Consider the following 19945-nt stretch of genomic DNA (forward strand, 5'->3'; position numbering starts at 1 on the left):
CATATAAGTGTTTTAAGCTTTCTGAGGTAAACATTGCACTTCCATCTTACCAGGGAGGGAACAGAGGCTCCCAGCTGGGATTCTCGCTAGGTCATGACTTCATGTTCTTTTGACCCTTACCAAGACCCTCCCTTTGAGTTGTAGTTGCTCAGATTAAGAAAAAGACTTGGTTGATATACCTTAGAGGTTAAGACATGCTTAGCACCCTTGAAATCCTAAGTTTAGTCTGCAGCACCAAAAAGAAAAAAAGAGAAGGGATGTGAGGCAGTTTAGGCAGAGGGGACTTTGCAGACTCACAGAGGGCTACTTACACTATCACACATCAGCGGCCAGCAGGAGTGAAGAGGCCCATGAATATCAACCATAAAGAGGAACAAAGAGGTAGGCAGGACCACACAGGGCCTTTAGTGCCATGCCTAGCGTTGGCATGGATATAATAGAGAGCTATTACAGTGTCTTAAGCAGGCAGCAGCAGGATCAGATCAGTGGGGTCCCGGCAGCAGCCAGCACAAAGGCCAGCAGGACAGCTATCGCCACAGCGTTTGTACACTTGGCACAGCTGGACTGATTCTTCCAGCTCCTCTGGCTCAGTCCCTGCCCAAACCCGCTGCACATCTCCCCATCCCTAGGGCCATCGGCTTCCCCTGTGGTATCCTCTTCTTCGTGCTCACCAAGCAGGAAGTGGACAAGGACCGTGTGAAGCAGATGAAGGCTCGACAGAACATGCGGGTTTCCAACACGGGCGAGTATGAGAGCCAGAGATTTAGGGTTTCCTCCCAACAAGCCCAATTCCCTGAAGTCGGGTCTGGTGTACAGAACTGAATGAGGATCACTGCAACCTTGCACTAGACTGTTGACTGGAGTTCTGTGTGGCTAATTGTGGTCATTTCCCGAGGCCCACCAGAGGGCGCATGATGCACAAGCTGCTGCCAGCACCCGCCTCTTCCACACAGAAGAACCAGCCAAAGGCAAATAAAGTTATTAAGTACTGGCATGGAAAGGAAGCAGGACTGCATTTGTAAGCCCCAGGGAGGGGAGGGGCAGAGTGGGGCTGGCTGCTCGTCCCTGTTCTCTCAAAGAAGACCTGTGTTCCCAGCTGGGTGGTGAAATAACCAGACTTAGGTGCAACAAGCGTAGGTACAGGCTGTGGAGACCCAAGCCTTCAGAGCCGCTGGTCAGGAAGGCAGGTTCCCATGTCGCCTTAAACTAGTTCAAATCAATCAGGCATGGACATCTTTATTTTTTTTTAATTTATTTATTTATTAAAGATTTCTGTCTCTTCCCAGCCACCGCCTCCCATTTCCCTCCCCCTCCCCTAATTAAGTCCCCCCCCCCCCCTCAGCCCGAAAAGCAATCAGGGTTCCCTGTCCTGTGGGAAGTCCAAGGAACCCCCCACCTCCATCCAGGTCTAGTAAGTTGAGCATCCAAACTGCCTAGGCGGCATGGACATCTTTAATCTCAGCACTCAGTAAGAAGAGGCAGGTGGACCTCTTGAGTATGAGGCCAGGGTGGTCTGCATAGTTCCAAGACAGCCAGAACAACAGAATAAAGAGACCTTGTCTCAAAAAAACAAAACAAGGCAAAAATCAAAGGCCACATTCAGGGCATGGATGAAAAAGCATCCAAATATGTCAGCCACTCTGGTCTTCATTTGTAAGAGAAACTAGTTTCCAAGAGAAATTCCAAACCCGTGGCCTAGTCCCTTTCTTGCCTGGAAAAAAAAAAATGTTATATAAAGACACAGCTTCCTGGGGAAGTTAAAGCTAGGGAGCTTTTACAGAGGGTTCATGACATAGATATGCAGATTTGAGCTCCTTCCCCCAACCAGCTTTTGTCATTTCAGCAGCCTGTCTCTCCCATCACCAAGAACTGTTCCACGAAAATTTGCTTGGTTCCGTAGAACTGGCTGGAGACTCAGCCTGAGATGCAAAGGAAGTGGACACTTTGACCAAAGCCACCACCTTACAGTGAAGAAAGCCACAGCTACACAGGTTCTCAATGCCAAACATAACACTTTATTACATTTCTAGTTGTGTCCCTTTGGGATATATTCAGAATCAAATACTGGACAGAACGGCTCTCATTATGTCCTTGGGCTAGTAAGGTTCCCACCTCACCTAATAAGCTAACTGGCTTCTGTCTCCATCGTGGTCAGTACCAGCTGGAGGCGCTTGGATCTACAGAAAGTGGTAGCTGGCTTGGAGAGGGGGTTCTAGTCTAAAACCTCCCAGCAGGAGTTCAGAACAGACTGAGCCGGTGTTAGAAGGGACGGTCACTAGGTACCAGAGTGGGCTGTAGTGTTTCTCAGACCAGAGAGGGAACCCAAGGCACTTTCCATATCCCCACCCGTCTCTTCTCGTAGACTCCTTCCAGCCACTCAGGATCCTACAAAGCACCTCACTTGCTGACCTTCACCTCCCACCGTCTTCTGAGTGTCTGAGCAGAGTGCCAGCCAGGTGGATGCCGTTCTCAGCCCCCATACTGAATAAACTTTGCTCACTGTCTTCCCTAACCCAGATAAATAATCTATACATGTTACTGGAGGATGGGGTTGGAGCAGGGAAACTGCAGGGCACAGATCTCCCCTAGCTGCCAGAGCTAAGAGACACCAAGCCTAAAGAGTTCAGATGGAGTAAGTGGCCCATGAGTAATGGAGCTGGGGGCAAAGCATCTGGCTTTATTGGATCCAGGAGGGGAACAGCTCCAGCTCTCTAGCCTAGAACCCTGTGGCCAAGGTGGGATGTGAGCCTCTTCACCTTGAAGCTCCTGTGTTCACAGGCTCCCCACTCTCCCCACCACACTGAAAGTTTGGTGTATGCTCATTGTGGGTCAAGGGGAGGAGATACAACTTCAGTCTGGTCTTACCGAGTCCACCAAGGACAAGAGTTGCAGTAACTCGAGAACCCTCGGTTCTCACATAATACAGCCAGAGGCCCTCCCATCCCCAGAACAGAGGGGAAACTGGGCAGATTACTTGAGGGGATAAGGGACCTGGGCCCAGCCCAATAGGAAAGGGTGAGTCCCAGGCCAGTGAAGGGGATAGCTCTCAGTCTCGACTCCCCACCAGCTGGAGCACGAAAGTGAAGATGTAGACTATATCAGTGTAGATCTGCAGGGCACCTGTGATGTAGTCCTCTGGGCTGATAGTGTGCTTCCGGTTCCCCAGGACCAGCTGTGTATCGTAAGCCAGGAACTGCAGGGAAATGAGACATGAGTGCCCAGGACCCTGGTCAGCAGAATGTCCTAGAGCTGAGCTGTCCATCCTGCTTGCTGAGGGACTCACTAAGAAGTGAGCGGCTCACTTCTCTCTAAGAAGGCTGACACACAGTCGTCGTTACACAGCAGGGAGTATGAACAAAAGACAACAGGGATGCCAGGAACTTCTGAAAGCTCTAAGTAGGAAAGAACAGTTGTCCAGGGCCCCGCCCTCCCTTCCAAGCTGCCTAAATTCCATCTCTACCCTTCCAGCTTCCCCTCCCAGAACAAGGACCAAACTTACCAGAGTGAAGCAGATGGCCCCCAGAGCGGCATAGACCATGTGGAGCCAGTGAATCTGTGAAATAGCACAGTACAAGCATTAGAAAGCCAAGCTAAGCACAACAGAAGCAGGCCCTCAAGACCCAGCTGACCCTGGAACTCCAGCAGCTGAGCAGGGAGATCAGGGAAGCTACCTCTCCAAGGTCTCCTACCCTGCCTCTAGATCCTGGGAGAAACTGAGAATGTGATTTATTTGCCAGAGAGAGCAGAGGCTGTGCAACGATAACCATATAAAACCAGTCACGGCACCTTTCAGCTAGTCTGAGTACAGGAGTGTTTGAAAACATGGCAGCTGAGTAGAGCGAGCTCATGAGGGGCAGGCTCAGCAAAGCAGCTCACCGGCTCCTGCAATCCACTTTAGGGACAGTTTGCAGAGGCCCCTCAGCAAACTTGAGTTGCCTGCCACCCTGGGGCAGGTAGTAGCCCCATCCTGACCCTTCCCCTTCAGCCCCATGCACTCCCTTTGACTGACTGGAAGCAGAGAAGGTATCAGAACCAGTGATCCCAAAGCCCCTTACATCCAGGCCTGACTTGGTCCTTTAGCTTTGCATCGCAGAACCTGGTCTCAGCTAACCTGCCATTTCCTGTAGAATTCAGTGGTGCTATCTAGGGCCCAAAGGGCTGTGGCTTACCATCTACCTGAGAGAAAAACCCAAAAGGATGGTATTGTGTTGGTGCTGGCACTAGCCAATGGAGGGGCATGGGAACCAGAGCCCACCCCTGCACTACAGGAAGTCTGCTGGCTGGGTTCACTGCCTGCCCTCATGGCAGGACACTCACATATTTGAATGACAGCACAATGCTAGTGACAATCCCAGTGACCATCAGCACGATCCCCAGGACACAGAAGAGGCCTGTACACGAGGTGAAGTCCACCTAGAAGAAAGGGAGGAGGAGGACCTGTCCGATGACTGCCATCCTCAGCAGCCAAGTTGGGGAGTCAGCACTGCTCCTGGGGCAGGGCAGTGACATGCTAAGGACATACACAGGAGACAGCCTGCCAGGTCAGACATGAGAGCTCAGCATCAGACTTGGGAAAGGTGTGTGTGTGTGTGTGTGAAGGGCAGGGTGGCCAGGGAAGGGCCTTCTCCATCCTCACCTTAGTCTGGAAGCAGAAGATGGTGACAGAAATGGATACCACACCAGTGATGATCATCGCTATGATGACAGCTCTGGTTTGGTACATACTGGGGAGAGGAAAGAGTTGAAATGGCGCAGAATCATAAGCCATGAATGTAGAGTCCCTAAGTCTGGGACTGTGCCCACAGTCCATCCAACCCGTCACAAGACTCCCTTCCCAAGAGTATGGAGGAATGTCTGAACATACCTGGAAATGGTGCCTGTCATAAAGCCCAAAGCCAGAGTCTGAGGGAAGGAGAGAAACAAGGCCAAGAGTTAAGAAGGTTAAGTGTCAGGCTCTGAGGTCCAGCCCCAATACTGGCCACTATGGCCCTGCCAGAGCTGGGGGTAGATGTGGCTGTGCTGGAAAGAACAGCCACAAAGAAAAACAAGGACAGGGCTGGGTAAGGGGAATAGACAACCAGGGACATCTTTCCACAAGGTGCCCCCAACTCCTCTCTGAGAGAGACCTCCCCTCCCCTTCTAGACTCACAAAGAGGGTCAGCAGGATGATGTTCCATGGGAACCGGCGCCTAGAGAGAGAGAAGAGACACCCTGGTTAACCTGCCTTGGGCCCATCAATCTTTCCCTTAGGGAGAGTACCATGTGTTCACACAGGCTAACCTGGGACAGACCCCCTGTGGAGCCAGCAAAGCCTGGCCTCTGTGACCAGGACTGTTCCTCAGCCTCTGCACCTCGAGTTCTTCCTGACAGAAGAACTTCCCCTTTTGTATTTTACTACGTGAGTGTGTACACACATGCATCACAGGACACATGTGGAGGAGTCACTCCTTTGTCACATGTGGGTCTTGAGCCTCGATCTCTGCTCTTCAGGCATGGTGGAAAGTACCTTTACCTACTGAGCCATTTGCCTCCTCCCTTTTTGTCTTCCTTGTTTGTTAAATGCTCGAAATGCTGTGTATCTTGTATGTATGATTCTTACATCTCTTGTGAGGACGATAGATAGCTAGGTAGGTGTCACGCACTGCACTAATGGTGACCACTTCCTCCTCGTAGCCAGGTCTCTTGCCACTGCATGAACCCTTTTCCTCTCAAGATACTCTACACCTGTCCCAAACTCTGCCTCCTCTTGTCTGGGTCCCCAGCACTTACCTGGGTCCCTGGCAGCAGGCAAGGGTCAGGTAGGTGACGAAGAAGACAGCACTGGGGGAAGAGATGGGACATAGCTCTAGGCCAAGCTGCCCCGGGCCTGCTTCTAGCCCTCTGTGAGCAGCTCTCAGCAGCCTAGGCTTCTTGACAAACTTTCTTTGTAGAAAGTAAGGGCAAGATTCTCAGCCAGGGCTTCAAGAAGCCTGGAACAGGGTTTGGACCAGAAGGAAGTGTAGGGTGATCATAGACACTGGGTAAGAGAGCCTGTACCATGAAACCCACATGTCACCACCACACATGGCTCTGGCCCTGTTCTAGCATTCTGTGATGTTACTCCTCTTCAGGTGACCCCCACAACCCCTGCCGCCTGGACACTGGCACCAGCTTCTGGGAAGGCCTCTCCTAGGGCATATTAACCCCTGCCCTGAACAGAGCTGGTCAGCCTCCTGCCCCCACCCCCCTCGCAGCAGCAACACCATCACCGTGCACTCACTAGGACACGTAGTACACAGCCACATTCCTCCTCACGAATGCACTGACTGGTTCCCTGTGAAACAGAACACCAAGAGGAAGTCATACCATGGATTGTCTGCCTCCAGCTGAGAGCCATCCCTCCATGGACAGCCTAGCAGGTAACCCAGGCTGGGAAAAGGAGAGACTCACACAAAGGTGAAGATAGCAATGATGGCCACCGTGATGAGCAGCTGAACGGAAATGATGGAGTAGACCTAGAGCAGACAACCAGGGATATAACTCACATCTCATACTGGCCTCTCCCTGGAGGATAGTTAGTGCCAAGGCTCCTGCCCCCACCCACCAACCCACCCCTGTTCTGTAGGACAGGATCTTTTCTTAGAAGTTTGGGGGGCTGGAGAGATGGCTCAGTGGTTAAGAGCATTGCCTGCTCTCCAAAGGTCCTGAGTTCAATTCCCAGCAACTACATGGTGGCTCACAACCATCTGTAATGAGGTCTGGTGCCCTCTTCTGGCCTGCAGGCATACACACAGACAGAACAATGTATACATAATAAGTAAATAAATATTTTTTTAAAAAATAAAAGAAGTTTGGAAGGCTCTGGCTGGGGAGAGGGCTCAGTGGTTAAGAGCATGTATTGCTCATGAATCTGAGTTCAGTTCCCAGCAACCACATCAGGCAGCTCACAACTACCTGTACCTCTAGCTCCAGAGAATCTGATGCTCTCTTTTGGACTCCTTGGATACTACACACACACGCGCACACACACATACAAACACATATACACCTTAATTAAAAATAAAATCTCTCTTGAAAAGATAAAAGAATAACTGTAATTTGGAAGACTCCACTTTTTGAGCCCTCAAAGATTCTTCCCTGACTGCAGACTGGCCTCTCCAGCTGTTTCTTGGCCCCTTTCCTCCTATCCAACATCTAGCTAGCTTTGCCGGCTCCGGTACTGAGAGTGGCTCTCTGTTAAAGGGCTGAAAGAAGGGATGCGTGGTGGCTTGGAGACAGCATGCTCATTCAGTTCCCAGCTGCTTGCTGTCTTAGGGAACAGTGGGCAGAGAGGGGAGAGCAGAATACAAGTAGACTTCCCCGGGTGGACTCCAGCATCCCAAAGGGGATCATAAAGAGGGGGATCCTCTCTGAGGAGGGGTATAGAACTACAAGGAGGCAGGTACCTAAGGTGTTTGTGTGGAATGTGTGCCTGTGCCTAGTCCCCCGCCCAAGCTCCAGCCCCATCTCACCTTTCGGATGAAGTTATGTCGGACTTTCCGGTCATCCCATTCTCCATGGCCAAAGTTGTCGCTCGCTGCTCTCTCCTCCCCACCGTAGTCATGGCCTGGGACCAGACACAGATCATGTCAAACCAACTGGGGACCTAGGACAGGTGGCCTCCATCTCAAAGAACCCCTGATCCTGTCTCAAACAAAGGCTCAGGTACCTCTGTTCAGAAGACACATTTGTAACTCACAGATTCCTTTATCAAGCTAGAGTTCTCGGGGCACCCCCAGAGTAACCCCAGCTGGGCTTAGGCGAGGAAGAGCTGTCCTGTCAGCAGGCATCTGCTGCAGGTTCTGTGCCCAGCCCCCATCACTGGGGGCGGGAAAGTGGCATCACCATCTAGGGAAGCAGCTGGCATCTAGGGAGTAGAACTGGATGGCAGAGCAGTAGCCTTGGGGTAGAGGGCCAGAGAAAAGGAGGGAGACGTACACAGACAGTGGGCATAGGAGTCAAGGTCTCGGTCTGTAGCAGGTCCACAGTGTACATAGTACATGCAACTGTCACCTGTATGTGATATCTTAAGGTCTGCCTCAGAACAAGTGTCCAGTAGGAGCTGGCCACACACTGGCTCTGGGACACTGAGGCTACTGCAAGCCACCAACATTCCATGGATGCCTCTTTGGGAACTGCTTCCAAAATCTACCCAGAATGAGGTGGGGTACCACTCATAGGCAGAATACATGCTTAGCCTGTAATGATCTGGAGTTCAATCTCCCATACCAAAAAGAAATGCAAAATCCACCCCCCACCCCGAAAAGAGGCTTACTATAGTCTAACCTCACCTTCACTGACCAACCATGACATTTTGGCTGTTGACAAAAATCAGACTGTATATAAAGGATGGAGATTCAGCCCTAGGATATTAAAAAAAAGTGCTTAGCCGGGCGGTGGTGGCGCACGCCTTTAATCCCAGCACTCGGGAGGCAGAGGCGGATCTCTGTGAGTTCGAGGCCAGCCTGGTCTACAAGAGCTAGTTCCAGGACAGGAACCAAAAGCTACGGAAAAACCCTGTCTCGGAAAATCAAAAAAAAAAAAAAAAAAAAAAAGTGCTTAGGGTTCCTAAGGAAGACATGGTACCCACACACAGTGGCAACAGCCTTGTTGAGAAACAGAAGTGGTTCCTTAGGCAACCACCTAGAAGCCATTAATTCACCCAGCTATCTTCCCGGGGGTAAGTTCTGGTATATGTCCTATGGCCTCGGTGTCCTTACTAAATACGTAGGTCAGCAAGTGGCTGGAGGGAAGAACAGGAGGCCAAGGGGAAGGTGGGACAGGCAGAGGAAAGGGGTACCAAAGGGGATGGTAGGAGGAAGGGAGTGTAAGGGCTCCTTGGGCCCTAAGTCCGTCTTGTCCCATCCACACCCAGCTACCCTCCAGGACTCACCGTAGTTCATGGGCATTGGATGGATGGGAGGCATCGGCTGTGGGTAGCCAGCAGGGTGACCGTAACCAGGTTGGGGGTAGGCGGGGTAGGCAGGGTATCCACCTGGCAGGACAGATGGCTGCCCATAGCCCCCAGGAGGTGGAGGGCCAGGGTACAGGGGGTTGCGGTCCTCATAGGGAGGCGGGGCAGTGGGATTGGACATGGCCACTCAAGGGCTGAGGGGAAACCCCAGCTTCTGGGACCTGCAATAGGAAACAAGCAAGCAGTCATGAGTTCTTGGTCACTCCCTCCACCCTTGCTCCCTTACAGGCTGTGTCTCTAGGTCACACATGCCACTCACTGCCCACAGGCCACCCCCCCACTGGGCCAGCCCCTGGCTTTTATACTCTCACAGCAGCCTTTATCCGGGAAGGGCCCTCCCCCACCCCCACCCCGCTTCCCTGCCCTGCTTGTTCCCCGGCCACAGCGAAGTAGGAGTGGGGATTAGTCAGACACCCAGCGTCACTGCTGAGCATCAGAACCACAGACGAGAACGGCCCCACGGGGGAACTCCCTGTTCTCCTTTAAGGAAATCTTGCCGCGGTGGCTTGACAGCAGAACCAGGGAAGAAGCTGAATGGGCTCTGGCAGAGCTTCCTGGTGAGTCACAGTGCTGGCCAGCTGGGACCCTCTGGAGGGGTCAGCCCAGCCCCCACAGCAGCTGGCTGGGGCAGCAGGCTAGAGTGCCAGACACGGGGTGGAGCCAGGCTAGAAGCTGAGCAGGAAAGAGGAGGAAAACAAGCCTGCCACTGTGCCAGAACTGCCAGGCCCCGAGGGAGGGCGGGGCAGGCAGGAGACAGGACTTTCAGGTTCCCGCCACAGAGTCCTGTGGCAGCCTACGCCTGCTGCTCCCTTCACTGCCCTGGTCTGGAGTAGACAGACCTGGAAAGACCCTGGAAAGGGTGTCGCTGGGCTCTTCCCTGCAGCAGTGACAGGGTCAAGAAAGAGCCATCTGAGCAGGGAGTGCTTCTGACAGGAGACTTCCAGTCAGGGAGTAGGGCACTCCAGATGCTATGCTTACTTCAGGTGAAGTGTCCCACTGTATGGATGCACAGTTTAGGAGCACACCCTGAAAGGACACTCTGAGGTCTTGGTAATGTCCTGTGTTATGCTGCTACTCTTTAGGCCTTCTCGGTCACGTTCTTCACAGCCTGTGGAGCCTCTGAGATGGTAGAGATGAGGACACAGACAAGCTAAGGACGAGCTGTCCTTATTTCCGTCATCGAGCCACCCGTTCCTGTGTGTACCCCATGACAGAGTCACCCCTGCCTTACAGGGAAGACCCCAAAAGCTCTGAGGGTGCTGCGGGAAGCGCAGCAGTCCCGGCTTCTCCTTTCAGGGCACCCAGTGCAGCTCAGAGATCAGATAGAGGGCCCTCACTTCATCTCTCAGGACAACAGGAGTTATTCACAAGGGAACATGGTCAGTATCGAGTAACAGGCCAGGTCTCTGAGCTGGCCACACTGGGGAAAGCTATTCTTCATCTCCCCAGAGCCAGAATGTGTAAGGCAGAAGAAAGCCCTTCTTGACAGTATGAGGAGGGAGGCAGACAGTGAGCAGGGCAGAGCCCTGGGGTAATGGCTGCCAGGAGTGAAGAGTGAATTTAGGACCCAGCCATTGGTTTGGAGAGGTCTGAGGCTATGGAAGGACAGAATAATCACAAACAAGATAAAATAAGCAGGGTCTTTCCTGTCCCATCCTCTGGAGCAAAGGGCTACTTCCCCTAACCGCTACTCCCTCCCCTTCCAGGGTCCCCTTCTGACTCCACAGAAAGGATGGCATCCTAGTGGAAGGAAGAGGACAAAGAGATGTGTCTGTCATTTCACTCTGGCCCTCATCTCAATAACCCTGGTCTATCTGACATCCACCATTGGGGTGGTACTGCAGGCCGATGGCTGCACGGCCCCAAGAGGCACTGCCATGAAAGGCCCTGTCGTCAGAGTCCCATGAGCGCCACCAAGCCACTATGTCACAATGACCTGGCCCTTCACAAGGTATATGTGAAATGGGGTGGTTCAGTGAGCTCCAAGACAGCTCCAGCAGCCCTGTCTGGGACCTTGGGAAACAGACTCCTCAGGGCTTGCCCTTTGCTCGGCAGACAGCTGCCCCCCCACTTCCCAGAGCAAGGGGCTGCAGTGATCTGGGGGTGAAGTGTGACTCACTGCCTGGGACGGGACTCCAGGGTCTACTAGAGTAGCTCAGCTGCTGACTCATGGTCTCCCTCCTGCCCTCCCTGGCCCTGCCCTGTGTGCTTGTGGTCAGAGGAATTTGCCAGTGAACCTGGCTGATCCGAGTATAATTAATTGTCTGAGTCCTTAGCTACCTGCCCCTTTGACCCAGAGATGTTGCTATGCATCAGTATCTTCACCTGGAAAATGGGTTCAACACCTGTGCGGGTGTCTCCCAAGGAACTGTAAAAATGAAAAGAACTCTCAGAACAATGCCCAGTAAGGGTCCTTCTGGCTTTTTTCAGTTGCAACCTCACTAACACGGTAAAGTAGCCCAGCAGGTGAGCACGGTCATTACAAATAAAGACTCTGAGGCTTAGGAGAGTAAAGGGGGCTGGCCAGGATACCCCACTGGGTCCAAGGAAGTCAAGGCTTCCCCCAAGGCCAACTCTGGTGCCCTTCTGTTTGAGTCCCTTATTTGGAGAGTCTGTCTATCCCGACCTCTCAGCAGCAGTGACAACAGCAGGCTTACACAGAAATGGATACCCAGCCGTTCACCTTCCCCACAGTGGGCTCCAATCTCAGTCATCAACACAAGGGAGGAGACTCAAAACGTCAGAATCTAGGACACCCATCCACTTAAGACAAGCTGATCCTAGGCCACAACACAATCCTGGCCATCTGACCTTGGGTGCAGGAGAGTCAACCCTTTGTGTTGGTACCAGCCAGGAAGTTGCCAGCCTTTGCCACACTCACCAGAGTCATGGCAAGGACAACACCTGTCAGATCAGCAAGAACCTCTGACACCCAGAACCCCCAACTTGGCTTCTATGCAGGCCCCAGCTCCTGCCCGGCCTCCATGAGGAGCCTGCCGCCCTAGGGAAGTGGCCAGCCACTGTCCTTGCCAAACTGAGGCATGGGGACTAGAAAACAACAAAAGGTGGGAGGACAAGGACAGAAGAGCTGAGGAGACCGGAAGCTAAGAACTCAGGTCTTCTGAGCTCATCCAGGGCCTGTGAGAGCTACAGAGACCCGCGAGCATTCGCCTAAGTTAGGCACCCAGCTTCTCTGTGAGCAAATGCCAGCTTGTGATCCAAGTGTCCAGACTTTGTCCCATCCTGGCAGCTCTGTGTCTCAGCTTGTATCTCTCGCAGGTAATCCATCCTATCTCAGGAAAGTACCAGAGCTTCTCCCTGACTCAGTTATGGTGGCCGCAGGAGTGTGTATTGGGCCCCAACAGCAGGATTTGTTGGTGGCCAAGGTTTTCAATGTAGAATCTGGGGACGCTGTTCCCTGCTAGCCCCCGGGTTGTGTCAGGGACCTACTCTGTACCTGGCCTACTGAGGTCAGATTCTGGCTCTGGCTCTCCTGGGCCATATGAAATGTTAGGACTCTGGAATCTGTAGAAAGAAGGCTGAGCTACTGGGGTTACAGCACAGAGTGTGTGTTGGAGGGAAGGGCAGAGAAGAGCAGCTGACTGGTCCAGGCAGCTTGCCCTCCTGAATGCCAGGAACTCATGCCCAGACCAGAATGGAAAGAATTGCTCAGCGAGCATCTCAGGAAGCCCCACCTCCACCCCAGGTCTCCTGTCCATGCCTAGCTTCTCTCCTTCTCCCCAAGAGAACACCTCCCACCCCAGCATAGAGCCACGGGGACACAGAAGAAAAGGAAGTGACCAAGAGCATCTAAACCAGCCATCAGGCTGGATTACGGGGGGAAAAGGAACCCGGAATCAACTTCATACTCTTAGGGTACCCTGGCCTAGGGACTAAGACGTGAAGTAGAGGGGTCCAAACATTGAAGTGTCAGCTGGAACCAGGAAATTTAAGCACTCCAGCCCATGACAAGCCCTCTTGGCCAAGAATTTGGAACTTCGGGCTGGAGAGATGGCTCAGTGGTTAAGAGCATTGCCTGCTCTTTCAAAGGTCCTGAGTTCAATTCCCAGCAACCACATGGTGGCTCACAACCATCTGTAATGAGGCCTGGTGCCCTCTTCTGGCCTGCAGGGGTACGTGTAGGCAGAACATTGTATACATAATAAATAAATAAATAAATAAATATTTAAAAAAAAAAAAGAATTTGGAACTTCTAAGGCCAGGTATGGATGGGGCTTCTTGCCTTTAATTCTAGCAGAGGCAGGCTGGTTTCTGTGAGTTCCAGGCCAGCCAGGAAATGTTAGTGAGTCGCTATCTCAGGAAAAAAAAAAAAAAAAAAGGTACTTTAGAACTTCCCTTTAGCTTGACCCAGCAGGAAAGCCACAGGAGCCAGAACAAGCCACCCTTCCCCAACTCCCTCCTGACTTCCTGTTCACACTGCCCAACCCTGACTTCCCTCCCAGGCTCCAGGCCACTCCCTAGGTCCCACCTCTAGAATTCCTCTGAGTCCTGGAAAGTGAGGGAAGGCCCAGTCCTGTGGCTCTTTGCCACCCTCATCTTAAGTCATAGGAGTATAATCTCAGAGATCCCAGCCACGTCACCAGTCAGAGTGGCCTGGGTACAGAGATAAGGAAAGGGGGCCAGGCGAAGTGGCTCAGCACTGGGAGACCGAGGCAGGCAAATCCCTGAATTCAAGGTCAGTCTGGTCTACAGAGGGAGTGCCATGACAGTTAAGAGATATATGGTGAGGGCTGGAGAGATGGCTCAGAGGTTAAGAGCATTGCCTGCTCTTCCAAAGGTCCTGAGTTCAATTCCCAGCAACCACATGGTGGCTCACAACCATCTGTAATGGGGTCTGGTGCCCTCTTCTGGCCTTCGGGCATACACACAGACAGAATATTGTATACATAATAAATAAATATTTAAAAAAAAGAGATATATGGTGAGAAACTAAACAAAAAAGGGGAAGTCATTAACAGGGCTGCTGCCAATTCTGACACAGTGGCCCTACCTACCCCATTTGTGTCTCTCCTGTCTCCAGGTTGCAGGGGGGGGGGGGAGTTAGCAGAAGAATAGGACTATTAAACAGACCACAATGGAAAATCACAGAGGGATGGGGAAGGAAAAGAACCACCTAAGAGTGGTAAGGTCAGTACTTACTAAGCAACTAAGCAGAATGCAATTCTAAGGTACCTCTTGATGCTCACAAGAGATCACTCTGCCAGCCAGATAGTGGTGCGCACACCTTTAATCCCAGCACTCGGGAGGCAGAGACAGGTGGATCTCTGAGTTTGGGGCCAGCCTGGTCTACAAGAGCTAGTTCCAGGACAGGCTCCAAACCTACAGAGAAACCCAGTCTCGAACCCTACCTCACTCCCCAAAAAAATCACTCTGCCAATAAAAAAAAAAAAAATGCTAAATTTGCAAGCCAGGAATAGTGGCACACACCTGTAATGCCCACTCAAGAATCTAAAGCGGGATTGTTTCAAGTTCAAAGCCAGCCTGAACTACACAGCAAGGCCCTATCTCAAAAAAAAAAAAAAAGTGAAATTTGCAGGGTGGGAGGAGTGGTGTTAGAATCTAAAGGCCCAAGAAAGCCAAACGGCAGAGATGATCTGAACTTCTTGTCTGATTTGGGGTGCTTTTACAACTGCTGGGGAAGACATCTGAGGCGCTCTCACCTGGTGGGGGCACACAGGGCTGAGGGTGAGGTAGTGAAGATCAGCAGGACCAAGTGCCCAGTGGCTATGGATTCCTTTTCCCATGCTAGGAGCACGCTGGCACCGACTCCAGTACATGATTTGGGTAGGTCACTTCCCACCTCCAGACTCCATTTTCTTTAAAGATTTATTTATTTATTATGTATACAACATTCTGCCTCCATGCATGCCCACATGCCAGAGGAGGGCGCCAGACCTCATTACAGATGGTTGTGAGCCACCATGTGGTTGCTGGGAATTGAACTCACGACCTCTGGAAGAGCAGTCAGTGCTCTTAACCACTGAGCCATCTCTCCAGCCCCTCCAGACTCCATTTTTACATCGTAGATGGGTATTATCCTGGGCTGAAAAATCAAAACCCACTTCAGTCCTGCCAGTTAAATTCTGTATTAACAGGCTAACAGAACAGGAAGCTTCAGGGCACAATGGCATACCCCCGCCCCAGGAATCTACATACTGGATGCCCCTAGATGGGTGAGACCCGTACATTAACTCACTCTCTCCTAAATTGCACCCATAAGGCCCTCACTCTTCACAACCTGCGTGATGCTGACCCAGGCCACCTGTTTATGACACAGAGCCCCAACCCTAAGAAAAACCTGTCTCCCTCTCCCATCTCTTAAACCCCTATGCTCCCACCAGCCGCTCCTGAGAACTGCACTAAGAACAAGGCAGGTCTAAGCAGATCAACAGGTACAGGCACCTGCTGCCCAGCTTGACAACCACATAGTGAGAGGACCACGTAGCAAGTGGTCCTCTCCACATGCAAGCACTCACTTCCACACACAAATAAGTATGCACAGTTTTTAAAAAAAAGCACACATGAGCATGGGCAGAGTAGTGTACACCTGTAATCCTAGCACTAAGATCCCAAGTTCAAAACTAAGGCCACAGGAAGTACCTGAGAGTAGGGGGACCAGTTCTCAAGGAATCAGCCGAGTGCTAGGCTAGGGTCCTCTGGAGGGAATGTCTAGCCAGCACAGGACCAGGAAAGGAGTATCCCCACACGTCACCCTGTGTCATAGACGTGCACCGGTCACTACATAAGGAAGCCTCGCCTTCCTCCCTAACTGATGCATTAAATCCACAACAAGTAGAGACCTGTGGACTTCTGCATCTTGCTCCTACTTCAAAACCAGTCCCCCACAGCTCAGGCTAGAGCTGGAAGGGTCTTAGCATCCCCAAGAGAACCGAAGGTGGGCACTCTAAAGATAATGTATGTCACCTCACTGTGGCTGGTTGAGACAAGGTCTCACTCTGGAGCCCAGAGCCCGGCTAGTGGTCCTCCTTCTGCGTTAGTTGTCTAAGCGCTATGAGCTGCGGTGCCTCAGTGCTGTTACTATTGTTTTGTGAAGCAGGGTCTTCCCCTGTAGCTTCAGCTGGTCTTGAGCCCACCACTCTTGCTTCCATCCCTGGCACAAATACACTCTACACTCCCGGTGCTCCTGCTTTCTTAGCCTCGCCCCGCCCCCACGAGAGATCTTGGGGTTGGAGGTGCTGTGCTGAAGATGGCTTCTAGCTGAGGTCCCCCATTCTTAAGGAGAAGGCTGAGCCAAAGTACCTATTACCCTAGCCCATGACATGCGCTTCTCCGAGTGTTTGTCAACTAACCTGTCATTACCTCTCTGATCTGCCCAGTTTTACAACAGCGGGCCTGAAGTCAGACAGGAAATCAGGGCCCTTGAAGCATTGGTCTCACTTCCTTTGAAACTGTGAACCAAGACCAGGTCGCCATGACTCTCTGGAGAGGTGAGGAGAAGAACAGCGCGAGGCAAGGAAGTACTGTGGCCTCTCATGGCAGACACTGCAGCCCAAAGAAGCAGCTGGCTTGCCCAGCAGGCCACCACTGGCCAGGCCAAAGGCACAGGCTTTGAAACCAAAGCTCAGCACTGAGATAAATATTTCAGAGTCCCAGAGAACCAGACACCTAACAGGCCTTCCATGACAGCTCTCCCCACTTAGCCTGTGTTGAGGGTACTCGGGTTGACCCTCAGCCTCGTGGATACCATGCACAGGCCACAGTGGAATGACAGGGAAAGCCTTCCTTCCCTCTCTCTTGCTCTGGCTCACTCCCCGGACTTCCCCAACCCAATTTTCCAATTTCCCTCTTTTGTTTTTACTCAGACCTAAAGAGGTCATAAGAGTCAGGCATAACAGCTTTCACTTGTATTACTCCAGCACTCAAGAATCTGAGGCAGGAGTATTGCAACAAGTTCAAGGCTACACGGGACTGAGTGAAACACACACACACACACACACACACACACACACACACACACACACACAGCTCTTGAGTGTCTTAGTACTTCCTGGGTGGCTCCTGAGCCACAGAACAAGAGAGCAGAGGCTGGGAGGTAGGGCATGTTTGGGTAGGGATGAACTCATCTCTAGACCTAAGGTTGGGCCCACTGGCTTCCACTCTAATCACTGCGCTAGGGCTCCCTCCTCCCACTCCCAACTGAGATCCTCCTCACCAGGCGGTGCCAGGATCAGAAACAGCTCCAGGTGGGCGCCAGGCCCCGGGCTGGCTTCCGCCCTCCCTCTTCCCAGCTAAGGGCCGTGATAGTCCCCATCTCAGTCGCAGCACAGCCACTCTGGGGCCCCCCGGAGTGGGGGACACGCCCTGCGACAGACAGGCCTCTCAGCCACTGAGGGGCACCCTGCAAGACGCTGGTCAGCACTCGGCAGCGCACCGCACGCGGCTGCGCCGTACGTTCGGGCCATATGTCCCCCAGGCGCACAGGGAAAGCGAACTCGCAATGACAGAACGAAAAGAACCCACTCTGGCTCGGGCTCACGACCGGAGCGGGCGGGCCGGCCGCGAGTGCCAGAAAAGTTTGGGCGCCCCGGCGTAGCGTCGCCCCAGTCCGCTTCCAGTCCCCGCCGGTCCCGGGTCCCCACCTCTGCCGGCCGCAGTCCCCTGACTTGCCTTCGCTGTTCGGAACCGTGAGATCCGCCTGGGCCCCGGAGACTGCAAGGACTGGGCTGAGCCTGGCAGCACTAGGACTCCGTGCCCCGCCCCGCCTCCCTCGGCCGCCCAGTGGGGAGGAGCCGTCCTACCCAGAGGCCGAGGGTGCCCGGGGGTCCGCCCCGACCCCAGCCGCCAGCCAGGTGTGGGTGGTTCCCATTTACTGGAAACGACGCCGGCTCGCGGCTGTGGACAAAACCCAAACTCACTGGAAGAAAATAACTTCTTTCCACCAATTTCAGACCCCACCCCAGGAGGAAGAGCGAGTTAAGCGTCGTCGCCAGCGTCTGTGTACCAGCGCGGAGCGCTAGGGGCTTTAGAGCGAGTCTTGTCTTTAAAAAGTATTGTTTTGGTTTTTTTTTGTTTTTTTTAAACATTTTATTTTTTATTTATTTATTTAACTTTATTATGTTCATTGGTGTGAAGGTGTCAGATCTCGTGGAACTACATTTTCAGACAGTTGTGAGCTGCCATGTGGGTGCTGGGAATCGAACCCGGGTCCTCTGGAAGAGCAGTCAGTGCTCTTAACCGCTGAGCCATCTCACCAGCCCCTTGTTTTGTTTTTTGTTTGTTTGTTTGTTTTGTTTTGTTTTTAATTCTGGGGGAAAGGGCGAGCTAGCTAAGTACCTCAGGCTGGCCTCCAGCGCTTTGGCACCCTGCCTCAGCCCGGGTGTTGCAATTACTCACCCTGATTTCACTTAGTGTGTGTGGTTTTGTTTGTGTTTTTTGTTTTATTTTTTGTCACTAACTGGTACTTCAGCACAACTTTAGGGCCAGGGGCATAGCTGACAAGGGTTTCATCCCCAGCATGGCAAAAACAAACAACAAAGAACAGTTTCTCGGGGCGGTGGTGGCGCAGGACTTTAATCCCAGCACTCGGTTGGCAGTGACAGGCAGATTTCTGTGAGTTCAAGGCCAGCCTGGTCTACAGAGTGAGTTCCAGGACTGGCTCCATAGCTACTGGGAAAATCTATCTTGAAAAACTCAAAACAAAACCAAAATAGTTTCAGTGATGCATAATATTGTATCACACAGCTGTGCTATGTTTACAACAATTTCACCCTACACGAGCATTTTTGGTCATAGAAAATCGGTAATAATTGTCTGACAATTATGTGCTTTTAAGCTAAATTCCTTTTCAGGTTTGAAACTTTAAATACACAAACAGACATGAGATTCAAAAGCTCTGCTTGGAATCAGCCATGTGTCACTGACAGAGACGCCTTAGGTTAGGGAATTTCGTTATTGCGCAATCCTCACGAGGTAGTTACACTAGCAGATCACTGTGCCACTGGGAATAAAAATAATCTTACTTCAGTTTAGGATGCAGGAAGCCCTGGGTTCCACCCCACCTGTGCATAAACGGTGGGGAGTAGGGTAAGCCTGTAATATCAGATATTTTGGGAATGTCAACACTAAAATAACTGTTACCTCAAAGGGGTTAAGAGGAGCCAAATATGTGACCATGGTCAAGGAACACAAATTTAGGAACCAAAATTCCGTGTAGGCTTGGAATGCAATCTGTAGAACTCATATAGACCCGCCTGCATCTGCCTCTTGAGTGCTGGGAATAACAGTGTATTACACAAAACTTGATGGAGTCTTTATACTGGTAGGACGCAAAAAAGTCCCAAGTTAAGGCATTTTTCAAATGCATTGTGGGAAAAAGTAAGTAGGCAGTTACGGCAAAATGTAGACACCTCAGCTGTCTATAGGCCTCTGAGCCTATCTGAGGACACTCAGCCTTTGAGTTGGTAGGAAGGTTTATCGTTAGATCAGACACAGATAACAAGGGATGGGCTACTTAGGGGGCTGAAGATAAAACCAGAGAAATTGTAATTAGGCTGTGGGCTGGCAGCAGTCCAGCCTCCATGCGGTCTTGAAGTTCTCGTCAGTTAATCAGCCTGCTCAAAGGTCTGGTGAACGGGGAACTTCTTTCTAGGAACTGTCGTTCCGGAGAAGGGGAATTATCTCAGCCACACAGCAAGTCCGAGGCCAGCCTGGGCTATAAAGTCCCCCCACCTTAAAAAAAACAATGATTTTTCTGGGCCCACACCATATATCCAGTCCCTGTTAGACCTCATTCTGTGGTGCATGGCTGCACTTGAGAAAGGGGTGAAGTCATTTTGTTTTGTTTCTCTTGGTTTTTCGAGACATGGTTTCTCTTTGTAACAGCGGTGACTGTCCTAGAACTCACTTTGTAGACCAGGCTAGCCTCGAACTCCCAGAGATCCACCTGCCTCGGCCTCCCGAGTACTGGAATAA

General features: G+C 51.9%; 2 protein-coding genes across 5 annotated transcripts in view; one reads left to right on the forward strand and one right to left on the reverse strand.

The window, feature by feature from the left end:
• Positions 1-19945, forward strand: part of Pnkd (PNKD metallo-beta-lactamase domain containing) — a 71165-nt gene that overhangs the window by 1490 nt on the left and 49730 nt on the right. The window contains exon 3 of one of the 2 annotated variants that reach the window (XM_041650648.1): positions 630-994. The exons of the other annotated variant lie outside the window; for it this stretch is intronic. Within the exon in view, the coding sequence (XP_041506582.1) occupies positions 630-822 (193 nt within the window). The 3' untranslated portion in view covers positions 823-994. Of the gene's footprint in view, positions 1-629; positions 995-19945 lie in introns of those variants that run through there. 2 annotated transcript variants of the gene reach the window in all.
• On the reverse strand, positions 1996-17759 carry Tmbim1 (transmembrane BAX inhibitor motif containing 1). 3 transcript variants are annotated; one of them, XM_041650649.1, is made up of 12 exons: positions 17642-17759; positions 8912-9153; positions 7491-7585; positions 6430-6494; positions 6260-6313; positions 5770-5820; positions 5150-5189; positions 4865-4902; positions 4637-4724; positions 4318-4413; positions 3500-3553; positions 1996-3193 (listed from the first exon to the last, which is right to left on the reverse strand). In XM_041650649.1, the coding sequence occupies exons 2-12, from the start codon at positions 9111-9113 to the stop codon at positions 3047-3049; spliced, it is 930 nt and encodes a 309-aa protein (XP_041506583.1). In that variant the 5' UTR covers positions 9114-9153; positions 17642-17759; the 3' UTR covers positions 1996-3046. The 3 variants fall into 3 exon arrangements, with proteins under 3 accessions (XP_041506583.1, XP_041506584.1, XP_041506585.1); XM_041650650.1 differs by having other exon boundaries at positions 17614-17683; XM_041650651.1 differs by lacking the exon at positions 17642-17759 and adding an exon at positions 17187-17299.

This window comes from Microtus oregoni, unplaced genomic scaffold, assembly GCF_018167655.1.
Source record: "Microtus oregoni isolate MIOR12 unplaced genomic scaffold, Mior012 000004F_ref0000308, whole genome shotgun sequence".
Taxonomy (NCBI): Eukaryota; Metazoa; Chordata; class Mammalia; order Rodentia; family Cricetidae; genus Microtus; species Microtus oregoni.

Excerpts from the sequence above, each read along its gene's own strand:
- Tmbim1 (XM_041650649.1), bottom strand. The coding sequence starts at position 9,113 with ATGTCCAATCCCACTGCCCCGCCTCCCTATGAGGACCGCAACCCCCTG. Across the intron at positions 7,586-8,911 it reads TCCAATGCCCATGAACTACG|GCCATGACTACGGTGGGGAG; the intron begins GTGAGTCCTGGA and ends GTCTGGTCCCAG. Across the intron at positions 4,414-4,636 it reads TCTTCTGCTTCCAGACTAAG|GTGGACTTCACCTCGTGTAC; the intron begins GTGAGGATGGAG and ends CCTTTCTTCTAG.